The 14,020-nt window shown below is 45.9% G+C and overlaps 1 protein-coding gene across 3 annotated transcripts in view; it reads right to left on the bottom strand.

The window, feature by feature from the left end:
- Window positions 1-14,020, bottom strand: part of RYK (receptor like tyrosine kinase) — a 172,133-nt gene that overhangs the window by 34,477 nt on the left and 123,636 nt on the right. For all 3 annotated transcript variants that reach the window (XM_075341003.1, XM_075341001.1, XM_075341002.1), the window contains one exon: window positions 10,315-10,384. In XM_075341003.1, coding sequence (XP_075197118.1) covers window positions 10,315-10,384 — 70 coding nt within the window. The remainder of the gene's footprint in view (window positions 1-10,314; window positions 10,385-14,020) is intronic.

A 14,020-nucleotide genomic window follows, 5' to 3' on the forward strand; every position in this document is an offset into this window, starting at 1 on the left:
AGGAGGATGGAGAGAGAGAAAACAAGCAGGCAGGAAAATGCATTTAAATTATTGGCCCCTCCATGATGCACCGGTCGCCTGTGCTTGGTTTGAATAGTCATTCTTTGCTGACAAAGGCCCTTTAATTAAGATAAAATCCCATCTGTTTATATAGATCCCGTATGTTTATGGAGGAATTCTAATTATAAAAACATACTTTAAAATAAAGACAAAAATATTTCATGGTAAATGTGACTGTATAAATACTGCATCACTGCAATATCATAAACATCATCCCTCTTCTGGACTGTATGTGGGAGAGATATTTAAGCCGGGGGGAGGAGGGGGATGTTGTAAACATGACAGAATCAAATAATTTCCTATATGTGGAAAGAAGGGAATTTTGTTACTTACCGTAAATTCCTTTTCTTCTAGCTCCAATTGGGAGACCCAGACGATTGGGTGTATAGCTACTGCCTCCGGAGGCCACACAAAGCATTACACTAAAAAGTGTAAGGCCCCTCCCCTTCTGGCTATACACCCCCCGTGGGATCACGGGCTGATCAGTTTTAGTGCAAAAGCAAGAAGGAGGAAAGCCAATAACTGGTTAAACAAATTCAATCCGAAGGAACATCGGAGAACTGAAACCATTCAACATGAACAACATGTGTACCCGAACAAACCAAAAATCCCGAAGGAACCAGGGGCGGGTGCTGGGTCTCCCAATTGGAGCTAGAAGAAAAGGAATTTACGGTAAGTAACAAAATTCCCTTCTTCGGCGCTCCATTGGGAGACCCAGACGATTGGGACGTCCAAAAGCAGTCCCTGGGTGGGTAAATGAATACCTCAAGTTTGGACTGTAAAAACAGCCCTTCCCTACATGGAGGCAATCTCCGCCTGCAGGACTCATCTACTTAGGCTGGCATCCGCCTAAGCGTAGGCATGCACCTGAAAATGCTTGGTGAAGGTGTGCAGACTCGACCAGGTAGCCGCCTGGCACACCTGCTGAGCCGTAGCCTGGTGCCGTAATGCCCAGGACGCACCCACGGCTCTGGTAGAATGGGCCTTCAGCCCTGATGGAACCGGAAGCCCAGTAGAACGGTAGGCTTCAAGGATTGGTTCCTTGATCCATCGAGCCAGGGTGGATTTTGCAGCCTGCGATCCCTTGCGCTGACCAGTGACAAGGACAAAGAGTGCATCCGAGCGGCGCAGGGGCGCCGTGCGGGAATGTAGATTCTGGGTGCTCTACACCAGATCCAACAATGCAAAGCCATTACATATCGATGAAATGGATAAAAGGAAGGTAAGGAGATATCCTGATTGTGATAAAAAGGGGATACCACCTTAGGGAGAAACTCTGGGATCGGGCGCAGCACTACCTTATCTTGGTGAACACCAGGAAGGGAGCTTTGGATGACCGCGCTGCTAGTTCGGACACTCTCCGAAGAGACGTGACCGCTACCAGAAAGGCCACTTTCTGTGAAAGTCGAGAAAGTGAAAACATCCCTCAGAGGCTCGAAGGGCGGCTCCTGGAGAGCAATTAATACCCTGTTCAGATCCCATGGGTCTAACGGCCTCTTGTACGGAGGGACAATGTGATAACCCCCCTGCAGGAACGTGCGTACCTGAGGAAGTCGTACTAGGCGCTTCTGAAAGAATACCGACAGCGCTGCGACTTGTCCTTTAAGGGAGCCGAGCGACAAACCTTTTCCCAAACCAGATGCAGGAAGGGAGGAAAAAGGAGACAATGCAAATGGCCAGGGAGACACTCCCTAAGCAGAGCACCAAGATAAGAATAACTTCCACGTCTTGTGGTAGATCTTGGCAGACGTCGGCTTCCTAGCCCGTCTCATGGTGGCAATGACGTCTTGAGATAATCCTGAAGACGCTAGGATCTCGGACTCGATGGCCACACAGTCAGGTTCAGGGCCGTAGAATTCAGTGGAAAAAACGGCCCTTGGGACAGTAAGTCTGGCCGGTCTGAGAGTGCCCACGGTTGGCCGACCGTGAGATGCCACAGATCCGGGAACCACGACCTCCTCGGCCAGTCTGGGACGACGAGGATGGCGCGGCGGCAATCGGAGCTGAGCTTGCGTAGCACTCTGGGCAACAGTGCCAGAGGTGGAAACACATAGGGTAGCTGGAACTGCGACCAATCCTGAACTAAGGCGCCTGCCGCCAGAGCCCTTTGCTCGTGAGACCGCGCCATGAAAATCGGGACCTTGTTGTTGTGCCGAGACGCCATTAGGTCGACGTCCGGCATCCCCCAGCGGCTACAGATTTCCTGACACCATTCTGGGTGCAGAGGCCATTCCCCTGCGTCCATGCCCTGGCGACTGAGGAAGTCTGCTTCCCAATTTTCTACGCCCGGGATGTGAACTGCGGATATGGTGGATGCTCTGTCTCCCACCCACATCAGAATCCGCCGGATTGCCTGGTAGGCTTGGCGATGCGTGTTCCGCCTTGGTGGGTGATGTATGCCACCGCTGTGGAATTGTCCGACTGAATTCGGATCTGTTTTCCTTCCAGCCACTGCTGGAAGGCTTGCAGGGCAAGATACACTGCCCAGATTTCCAGAACATTGATCTGAAGGATGGACTCCTCTGAAGAGGGTCCTTGACCGTCTGAGAAGGGAGACGTTCCTGTCTAGGGACGTCGACTCCCCAACCCATTGGCAAAGCATGTCCCATTGAAGTGGACGCAGATGAAACTGCGCGAAAGTGACTGCCTCTGCATGAGGCGTCTTAAGGGGTGTGACTGGCCTTGAAGGAGAGACTGCACCCCCGTCTGTAGTGAACGCTGCTTGTCCAGCGGAAGCTTCACTATCGCTGAGGGAGTGTGAAACTCCATGCCCAGATATGTCAGCGATTGGGTCGGTGCCCGATTTAACCTTGAAAAGTTGATGATCCACCCGAAACTCTGGAGAGTCTCCAGCGCCACGTTCAGGCTGTGTTGGCATGCCTCTTGAGAAGGTGCCTTGACAAGTGGATCGTCCCAGTAAGGATCACAGAGTGACCCTGAGAGTGCAGGACTGCTCCCACTGCTGCCCTGAACTTGGTGAAAACCCGTAGGGCTGTCGCCAGACCGAAGGGCAGGGCTACGAACTGAAGATGCTCGTCTTCAATAACGAAACGTAGCAAACGCTGGTGCTCTGGAGCAATCGGCACGTGGAGATAAGCATCCTGATGTCTATTGATGCTAGGAAATCTCCTTGAGACATTGAGGCAATGACGGAGCGGAGGGTTACATCCGGAACCGCCTGGCCTTCACGTGCTTGGTGAGCAGTTTTAGGTCCAGAACGGAACGGAAAGAGCCACCCTTTTTTGGCACCCCAATCAGATTGGAGGAAAAAAACGTGTCTTGTTCCTGAAGAGGAACAGGGATTACCACTCCTTCTGCCTGCAGAAGAGCATCGGCTCGGTGGGGGGGGGGGGGGGGGAAGTTCTGAAGAATCGAGCCGGAGGACGAGAACAGAGCTCTATCCTGTACACGTGAGACACAATGTCTCTCACCCACCGGTCTGTGACCTGTGGCAGCTAAATGTCGCCAAGCGGGAGAGTCTGCCACCAACCGCGGATGCGGAGAGAGAGAGCTGAAAGTCATGAGGAGACCGCCTTGGTAGCGGTTCCTCCGGCTGCCTTCCTTGGGCGTGATTGAGCCCGGCCGGAATCTGAGCCCCTCTGAGCCTTTTGAGCCCTTTTGGACGAGGACAATTGGGACCTGCCCGAGCCTGGGAAGGACCGAAACCTCGACTGTCCCTCCAGGACAGCATTACTAGGGTAAGTCGCAATGCAGACATTGCGAGGTTAAGGACACCACCTGCGGCACAGATGTAACATGTGCTCAAGACCAGCTGCGCAAGACCAGCTGAAATAGCTTAGAGTGCCCATACGGCTGCGAATGCCGGAGCAACCGACACGCTGATAGCTTCACAGACAGATTTCAACCAGAGGTCCATCTGTCTGTCAATGGCATCTTTAAGTGAAGTCCCATCTCCACTGCAACTATGGATCTAGCCGCAAGCCTGGAGATTGGGGGATCCACCTTTGGACCCTGGGTCCAGCGCTTGACCACGTCAGGGGGAAGGGATAACGTGTATCCTTAATACGTTTGGAGAAAACGCTTATCTGGTAAGCGTGGTGTTTCTGAACTGCTTCTCTGAAGTCAGCGTGGCCAGAAAAGTACTCAATATACGCATGAGATACTGAAAAGGGATTTCTCCTGCTGTGAAGCTGACTCCTCCACTGGGGGAGCTGAGGGAGAAATATCCAACATTCCATTGATGGACGCTATAAGATCATTCACTATGGCGTCACCATCCGGTGTATCCGGATTGAGAGCGGTGTTAGGACCAAAGCCCTGATCAGCTACGTCTGCCTCATCATACAGAGAGTCCTCCTGCTGGGACCCTGACCAGTGATGAAGCCGAGTGCCGCACCCAGCGAGCTAGCTTAGGCTGTCTGGGACTGTCGTCCGTGTCAGAGCCTTCACCCTGGAATGCCTGGGACCCCCCCGGAGCACTGATTATGTTCCAAATGAGGGTGGCCAGGGAGCTTGATCAAGATTGCCCATGGCCTGTCTGGACTGCAAAGTCTCTATCCCATGACAAGCTATCAGCCGAAACTGCAACTCCGTCCCTTTCCCTGGACAGGGTTCACAGGTGGTTCCTTTGGCCACCTCTAGTAGAGACCCCGGCTGACCAAGTGCTACAGAGGAGCATTGCACACAATGGGGACATTGGAACCTGCCGGTGGAACAGTATCACATGCAGTAAAAGCAGCATAGAAAGCCTGTGTTGCTTTTTTGCTGCTGTATTCTAGCCATCTATGCAATGTATAGCATACAAGCATAAGTACAAATGAACACTTCAGCACATGCAATACAAGCAGCATAGAAAGCCTGTGCCTTGGCACCCTTGCTTTTTTGCTGCTGTTGTCCAGCCATCTAGGAGAATATAGCCAAGAGTAGCGACCGTACAGTGCAATGTATAGCATACAAGCATAAGTACAAATGAACACTTCAGCACATGCAATACAAGCAGCCTATAAAGCCTGTGCCTTGGCACCCATGCTTTTTTGCTGCTGTTGTCCAGCCATCTAGGAGAATATAGCCAAGAGTAGCGACCGTACAGTGCAATGTATAGCATACAAGCATAAGTACAAATGAACACTTCAGCACATGCAATACAAGCAGCATAGAAAACCTGTGCCTTAGCACCCTTGCTTTTTTGCTGCTGTTATCTCGCCATCTAGGAGGGCATATAGCCAAAAATAGCGACCTACAGTGCAGTGTATAGCATACAAGCATAAAATACAAATGGACACTTCGGTATTTAGTGGGGTCAGCACTTCAGGTGCTGCTTACCGCCCGCCTATAACGCGGGTGTGTGGTCGCCAGAGCCCTGTGACTGGTTGCCCAGAGCATGTCTCCGTTCCCCAGCTCGGACTGCGTGCAGGAATGGCTGCCGGCGTCCTGTGAAGAGGGGCGGGCCGTGGGCGTGCCCCAGACAAGAGCGGGAAACTGGCGTCCCACTGTGTCCAGTGAAGGGGGCTGGAGAATGCAAAGCAGACTCCAGCCCTCGGCGCTGACTGTCTGTACAGCGTCCCGCCTCTCCCCTGACTGGCAGGGCTGGAGGCGGGAACGAAACGAAAACTAGGCCGCAAAGCCGGGGACTCGAGTAATAAGCGCGGCCGTCCATGTGCACGGCCAGCGCGGAAGTCCCCGGCGCACCACAAGTCCCAGCCGCGCCACAATGTAAAAAACACCCAGCAGCGGCCGGCGCGGCAGTTCCCAATACATAAAGTCACTCAGCAAAGCTGTAGTGAATAATAGCACGAGCGCTCCGCGCTGTTGCCCCCGGCGCACTAACACTCCCAGCAATGCTGGTGTGTGTGTGCGCGCTTGCCCGGGGACACAGAGTACCTTAATGTAGCAGGGCCTGTCCCTGACGATACTCAGCTCCATATCCAGCAGGTTCTCTGGGTCTGTGGATGGAGCCCGGTCTCAGTGCCTGGAGACCTGTAAGATCCCACTTCACCCAGAGCCCTGAGGGGGGATGGGGAAGGAAAACAGCATGTGGGCTCCAGCCTCCGTACCCGCAATGGGTACCTCAACCTTAACAAACACCCGACAAAAGTGGGGTGAGAAGGGAGCATGCTGGGGGCCCTATATGGGCCCACTTTTCTTCCAACCGACATAGTCAGCAGCTGCTGCTGACTAAAAACAGTGGAGCTATGCGTGGATGACTGACCTCCTTCGCACAAAGCTTGAAAACTGATCAGCCCGTGATCCCACGGGGGGTGTATAGCCAGAAGGGGAGGGGCCTTACACTTTTTAGTGTAATGCTTTGTGTGGCCTCCGGAGGCAGTAGCTATACACCCAATCGTCTGGGTCTCCCAATGGAGCGCCGAAGAAATACGGTTGTTAGATGGAAGAAGCCATATATATCTAAAATATTCTGTTATTATATAAATGTGATTGAGAATCACACATTCCCACACACTGTGTCCCGATATTATGGGAGAACCCCAGTACATGCGGTACATTATATCACATCATTATGCTAATTATTTCACACCATCCTGTGATCTAAGGACATGTGCCCACGATCAGGACTCGCTGTGTTATGAACGCAGAGAGTCCTGACCGGGGGGGGGGGCGTATGTCTCCACTGCGGGAGATCGCAGCTGCCTGTGCCCACGATCAGGGTTCAGTGCGCTGCGGTCTCATCACTTGTGTTCTCCCTACAGAGTACGCATGCGAATCCACAGCAAACAATTGACATGCTGCTGCCTGGAAAGACGCTCCACAGGTCAGCGTTTGCTGTGGAAAAAAACAAGCACAGTGGGCACGGGATTTCTAGAAATCTCATCCACTGTGCTTATACTGTACACTGCAGCGTTTTGGACACAGCTAAAGCATTGTGCATCCAAAACGCTGCAAACACTGATCGTGGGCACGTACCCTAATAAGACTCCATTGGGGATCAGTAGTGAGGCTGCTCAGTCACAGATAATACCTCCCATTACTGCGGAGTTGAATGATATGGCTAAGGAGTCTAATGTACAATCCGCTCCTAACTACAGTAAATAATAAAGTGCGGTACAAGTGCTTCTAGTCTGTCCCTCATCTCTGCACTGTTTCCCCACACACATGCTTCATCAGGGGCACAGACCAGCAGCATGTGTGGCTGTATATCATTCAGAAACACATACATACTCACTCTCTTTATGTTCTTTATTCAGGGCGTAAGTGATATTATGTGTAACACTGAATGTAATAAGCCAGGTCATCTCAGTACATGGTCATCAGAATAGGCTTTTGGTCACACACATTCATATATTGTGTCTGGTTTGTTGAATGTAAATGACCCTTTACTACCATCAAATAATTGCCAAGTGGAAACTGTGCGATGATAAATGCTAAACTATTACTGTTTGTCTGTATTTGTCATTCATTAAATACTAAGGTTTTCTTACCTGGCCAGGGTCACCCCAGGGATTTCTAGGGATGGACGACAAAGCGCGAGAGTGCCATTTGTGCATTTTATAGGGTGCCAACCTCCATGGCTAGTGACCTCTATTGGTAGTTTGGTTCTCATCCATACTCTACTGTTCCTTACAAGAACTTATCAGGTCTACTTGGGTGTAGATTTTGTGCTCATCTATTATCAGAATTTAATGTATATCTATTAAATTTGAACCTTAAGAGTGAGATTGTTTTATTTGTGTAAGTCACAGTAAAAGAAATGAGAAATAAGAAAGAAGCTCCTAGGATTAGAGATCATTACTTTTTTTTTTTTTTTTTTAAGAGACCCTGCACTTGATTTTAGCTTTGCGCTCCGCCTCGCCTGTGCAAAAGGAAGAGGAAGTATTAAATTAAAGCTCATTTCTCTGAAATGGTAACAGGAGAGTGAATGATGGTGTGGGTGTGATTCCCAAGGATATAGTATAGTCATGTAAACAGAAGACCAAACGTTTAACCCCTTAACGACCGCGGGCCGTAAAATTACGTCCTAAATGACATAATGTTACTGCCCGCGGTCCTCCGGCGGCAGCATGCCGCGATCGGCACACATCTCAGCTGATTTTCACAGCTGAGATGTGTGCCTGCTAGGCACGAGCAGAATCGTTATCTGCTCGTGCCGATTAACCCCTTATATGGCGCTGTCAATACATGACAGCGCCATTATAAGCGCGATTGCGGTAATATTTTCCTTACCGCCCGATACCGGAAGTCACGTGACGCAATCACGTGACTCCCGATAGTTGTCATGGTAGCACAGGGTCATGTGATGACTCCTGTACTACACCTGACTTGGTTTCACTTTCGCTGTGCCCGGGGCACAGCAAAAGAGAAAGACAGCGTATCTGCTGTTTACAGCCTTCCAGCTGTGATCAGCAGATACTGCCGAGCGATCGGAATGCTGATCGCAATAGCCCCCTAGGGGGACTAGTAAAATAAAAAAAAAGTTAAAAAATAAGTTTTAAAAAATTAAAAAAAAACAAAAAAACCTAAAAGTTCAAATCACCCCCCCATTCGCCCCATTGAAAATTAAAGGGTTAAAAAAATAAAAAATATACACACATTTGGTATCGCCGCGTTCAGAAACGCCCGATCTATCAAAATATAAAATCAATTAATCTGATCAGTAAACGGCGTAGCGGCAAAAAAATTCCAAACGCCAAAACGACGTTTTTTTGTCGCCACAACTTTTGCGCAAAATGCAATAAGAGGCGATCAAAACGTAGCATCTGCGCAAAAATGGTACCGTTAAAAACGTCAGCTCGAGACGCAAAAAATAAGCCGTCATTGAGCCTAAGATCCCGAAAAATGAGAACGCTACGGGTCACGGAATATGGCGTAAAACGTGCGCCACTTTTTTCGGACAAACTTCCGATTTTTTTTTAACCCCTTATATAAAAGTAAACCTATACATGTTTGGTGTCTACGAACTCGCACTGACCTGAGGCATCACACCCACACATCAGTTTTACCATATAGTGAACACAGTGAATAAAATATCTCAAAAACCATAGTGCTATCGCACTTTTTTTGCAATTTTTCAGCATTTGGAATTTTTTTGCCATTTTCTAGTACACAATATGGTAAAACTGATGGTTTCATTTAAAAGTACAGCTCGTTCCGCAAAAAATGAGCCCTCACATGACCATATTTACTGAAAAATAAAAAAGTTACGTCTCTCAGAAAAAGAATGGCGAAAAAAAAACGGAAAGCGAAAAATCGGCCGGTCGTGAAGGGGTTAATGACTTTCTTAAAACAAAAGATCGTGTTGCACAAAATATTAGGCAACTGGTGAGGTCAGACGGAGCTTTTTCAAAGAGATTTATCTGTTTAGATGAAGATACGTTTCGGCAGCAGTAGTCATCATCCTGGGATCAAAGTCACTTTCGAATTAGAGCAGCCACTACACGAAACCCCCCGCCCCATAGCTCAGGACAGACTGATATACCCGGACCTTCTTCCTCCAAAAACGGCACCACCAGACACCTGTGTAGCGATTTTTCTGGCCTCGTATGCAGCAGATATATTCTAGGAATCAGAGCACTAAGAATATTTGCAGGTTGCAGCACTCCCCAACAGCAGAGACACAGATCTCTCTTATGAAGTGTATTACTCAGCAAACAATAAGTACATGGACTGAACAATACATCCTGCCTCTTTGTAACCTTTACAGAGGTTTACGTAGTATTTATGGGAAGATTTCTTCTAAACCTAAAGAGCTTTAAGATCAATCCCATTTCAGCATAAGACGTGAAAGTGACTTACACTGGATATCATGCACACAAGATTTGCCTTTGGTTGTAATATGAGATCACATGTGAAATCAGCAATAATCAATTATAATGCATTTCTAAAAAGTCACCGGACAGAAGAGATCATTTCTATGTATGTGAACTTAGATATGGCACGCTGTGTTGTGATCAACCTGCCACCCCTACGCGCGTTTCTTCCTACTTCAGGAGAAATTACATAGACATGATCTCTTCTGTCCGGTTCTATTACGGGGGTTATCTATTACAAAGGACTATTGATGAAGGTTATTATAAACCATAGTTGATTAGTGAAATTGCTATGCTCAGTTAACATACTGTGTGAGCAGGATCTGTTATTACAAAGTGTCCCAGTGACCTAAGTGTCCAATCCCGCATTTTCTAGCAGCACTTGATTCTTTTGGATAAATATTGTGAATAAATATTTTGTGTTTTAGTTACTTAAGTGTTAAGCTTTATATGTCCCATGCTGTTCTGTGTTTTATAGGAAAAAAAAAATTAAAACCTACAATTGTAGGATTTTCAGGATCCAGGCACTTACCTGTGGTGTAAACCCCTCAACTTGCAGCTTTCTGTCAGCATCATTGTGATCTGAGCTTCGGATGCTTGATCTAAAAGCAAGAATCACAAGAGACAAGGAAAGATTAGTGAGAATACCTGACAGCACAATGGCGGCTACTTGACAAGATAATTTTGAAATATTTTATGAAGAGAAACAATTAGTGTCACAGACAAGAAGCTGCTGATCCACACTGGAGCAAACTATTCATCAGCAACAGTAATTAATAAGTGGCAGTGCCAATCCCACGAGTGCTCACTCACATGGACGGCACGCCATTACTCAACTTATGACATTCAACAGTCTGAACTGCAAATGTGTATACATCAGGAGAACAGCGTAGGGCATACATAGGAAGGGAAGGAAGAAATCAGAAAATCCCATGTACTGTACGACCACCACTGTTATGTCTGCAATGTCCCATGTACTGTATAACCACCATCGGTATGTCTGCATTACATCCCATATACTGTATAACCACCACCAGTATGTCTAGAATGTCCCATGTACTGTATAACCACCACCGGTATGTCTGCTTTACATCCCGTGTACTGTATAACCACTATCAGTATGTCTGCATTACATCCCATATACTGTATAACCACAACCGGTATGTCTGCATTACATCCCGTGTACTGTATAACCACCACCGGTATGTCTGCATTACATCCTATATACTGTATAACCACCACCGGTATGTCTGCATTACATCCCATATACTGTATAACCACCACCGGTATGTCTGCTTTACATCCCGTGTACTGTATAACCACTATCAGTATGTCTGCATTACATCCCATATACTGTATAACCACAACCGGTATGTCTGCATTACATCCCGTGTACTGTATAACCACCACCGGTATGTCTGCATTACATCCTATATACTGTATAACCACCACCGGTATGTCTGCATTACATCCCATATACTGTATAACCACCACCGGTATGTCTGCATTACATCCCATGTACTGTATAACCACCACCGGTAAGTCTGCATTACATCCCATATACTGTATAACCACCACCGGTATGTCTAGAATGTCCCATGTACTGTATAACCACCACCGGTATGTCTGCTTTACATCCCGTGTACTGTATAACCACCATCAGTATGTCTGCATTACATCCCATATACTGTATAACCACAACCGGTATGTCTGCATTACATCCCATGTACTGTATAACCACCACCGGTATGTCTGCATTACATCCCGTGTACTGTATAACCACCACCGGTATGTCTGCATTACATCCCATATACTGTATAACCAGCACCGGTATGTTTGCATTACATCCCATGTACTGTATAACCACCACCGGTATGTCTGCATTACATCCCATATACTGTATAACCACCACCGGTATGTCTGCAATGTCCCATATACTGTATAACCACCACCGGTATGTCTGCATTACATCCCATATACTGTATAACCACCATCGTTATATCTGCATTTCATCCCATGTACTGTATAACCACCACCGGTATGTCTGCATTACATCCTATATACTGTATAACCACCACCGGTATGTCTGCATTACATCCCATATACTGTATAACCACAACTGGTAGGTCTGCATTACATCCTATATACTGTATAACCACAGGTAAACAGTGATTTCAGGTAACTCTTCTGGTATGTCACAACTCTGATATTGTTTCTGTCTACTTTTTCTCAAGAGCAGCTTTTCACATTATATGTATGTAAAAGTGTAGTCAAAGCTATAAAATGTAAAAGCTTTAAAACCATTTCAGATGCTCCACAACTCATTCAGAAGAGCCAAGTGCCCAAATTATAGTATTTTTATCAGCATGTCCCATATGTATTTCAGGATTTTCAATCTGGATTTGAAGATGAAAAATCCACAGTGTGTTAATTGCAGTGAACTAGGAGATATTACCAATGTCACTCAGGTTGTATGAGATTGTAGTCTAGCACTCACTGCCAATTAAAGGGGGTGTCCACTACTTTAACATTGATGGCCTATAGGTTATCAACGTCTGATTGGCTGGGGTTCGAAACTATGGCGATTAGCCATTTCCAGCGGCAGCAGGCAGACGTAAATGCTCAATCTTGGAGCTGCTGTGTCTTCCGATAGCGGACGTGTCCGGGTACTGCACATCTGCCTCCTATTGATTTGAATAGGACGTGCATGTGCAGTACCTGGCCAAGGCCGCTATTAGGAGACGGAGCAGCTTCGGAAGTGACCATTTCTGGCCACCGTGACTGTAAACTGCTGATCGTCGGGGGTGCCTGGTGTCAGACAAGAATAAGCCATGAATGTTAACGTAATTGACAACCCCCTTAAAAGGCACATGCTTACATATGCGATGCATATTTCTCTTTACCTGGTTCCGATGGAGCACAGATGTATCAGGCATAATGGCAATGTGATTCCTAGAGAACTTAATGTAATCAAATGACAGCTTAGAAATACAGGAATGGTATTTGAAGAACAGAACTTCTCTTAATCTCTTGTTGAAATGAGAATACAAGACTGAACAAGCAAAACTTCAAGTAAGCGAGTCAAGAGAGCAAAGCAAGGGACGGGCAGGCATCTACACCAGACATCCTCACCTGATAGTGGAGGAACCAGGACTGCTTACTGCTCAAGCATTACACTCCCTACCAACATTAATATAATATAATATAATATAATATAATATAATATATATATATATATATATATATATATATATATATATATATATATATATATATATATGTATGTATGTATGTATGTATGTATGTATGTATGTATGTATGTATGTATATATATATATACACACACACACACACAAAATAATTATAATATTTTATATATAATATATTTTTTATATATAAAAAAATATATAATAATATATATACATATATATATACATATATATATATACATATATATATATATATATATATATATATATATATATATATATATATATATATATATATATATATATATATATATACACACATACATACACACACACATACATATATACATATATATACATATATATATATATATATATATATATATATATATATATATAATAATAATATATATATATATATATATATATATATATATATATATATATATATATATATATTATTATATGTATATATATCTTTCCACAGAAGTACACTCCTTTAATGTAATGAGACAAAAGCGAGGGTGAAGGTGCAGTGGAGGAATCCTATGTGGCTGCTATGGGGCCCATGAAAATGATGCACCACAGGGGCTACCTGCGACCAGCACAAGGTTGTGGCCTTCACCGATGCTGCAATGGTAACAAAATAGGGTAGAAGATGTCAGGACTTCACATCTTAGTCACATAGAAGACAAGTTGATGCCTACACCAATAGCGACATACGCTACCACCTACCTACATATTGGTATTACTGACGAAAACCCTACTGACCAATAGCGTCAACAAAAGGCTCAATTATCCTTCTGGCCATGAAGCCCAATACTAGTCTCATTACGGTTGTGTACAAAAGACTTTAGCAGTCTTGTTATCAACACAGAATGAAAACAATGAAAAGTAACGCATACTGTACAGCAGATACTAGGGGAATAGGGGATATTACTGCTCACTCACCACCTCTCTGCACAATGACCTCTGCACAGAGCACTGAGCATGACCGAAGGCTCACCTACCGAAGGGTATCAGATCAGC

The sequence above is a fragment of the Anomaloglossus baeobatrachus genome, chromosome 3, assembly GCF_048569485.1.
Source record: "Anomaloglossus baeobatrachus isolate aAnoBae1 chromosome 3, aAnoBae1.hap1, whole genome shotgun sequence".
Taxonomy (NCBI): domain Eukaryota; kingdom Metazoa; phylum Chordata; class Amphibia; order Anura; family Aromobatidae; genus Anomaloglossus; species Anomaloglossus baeobatrachus.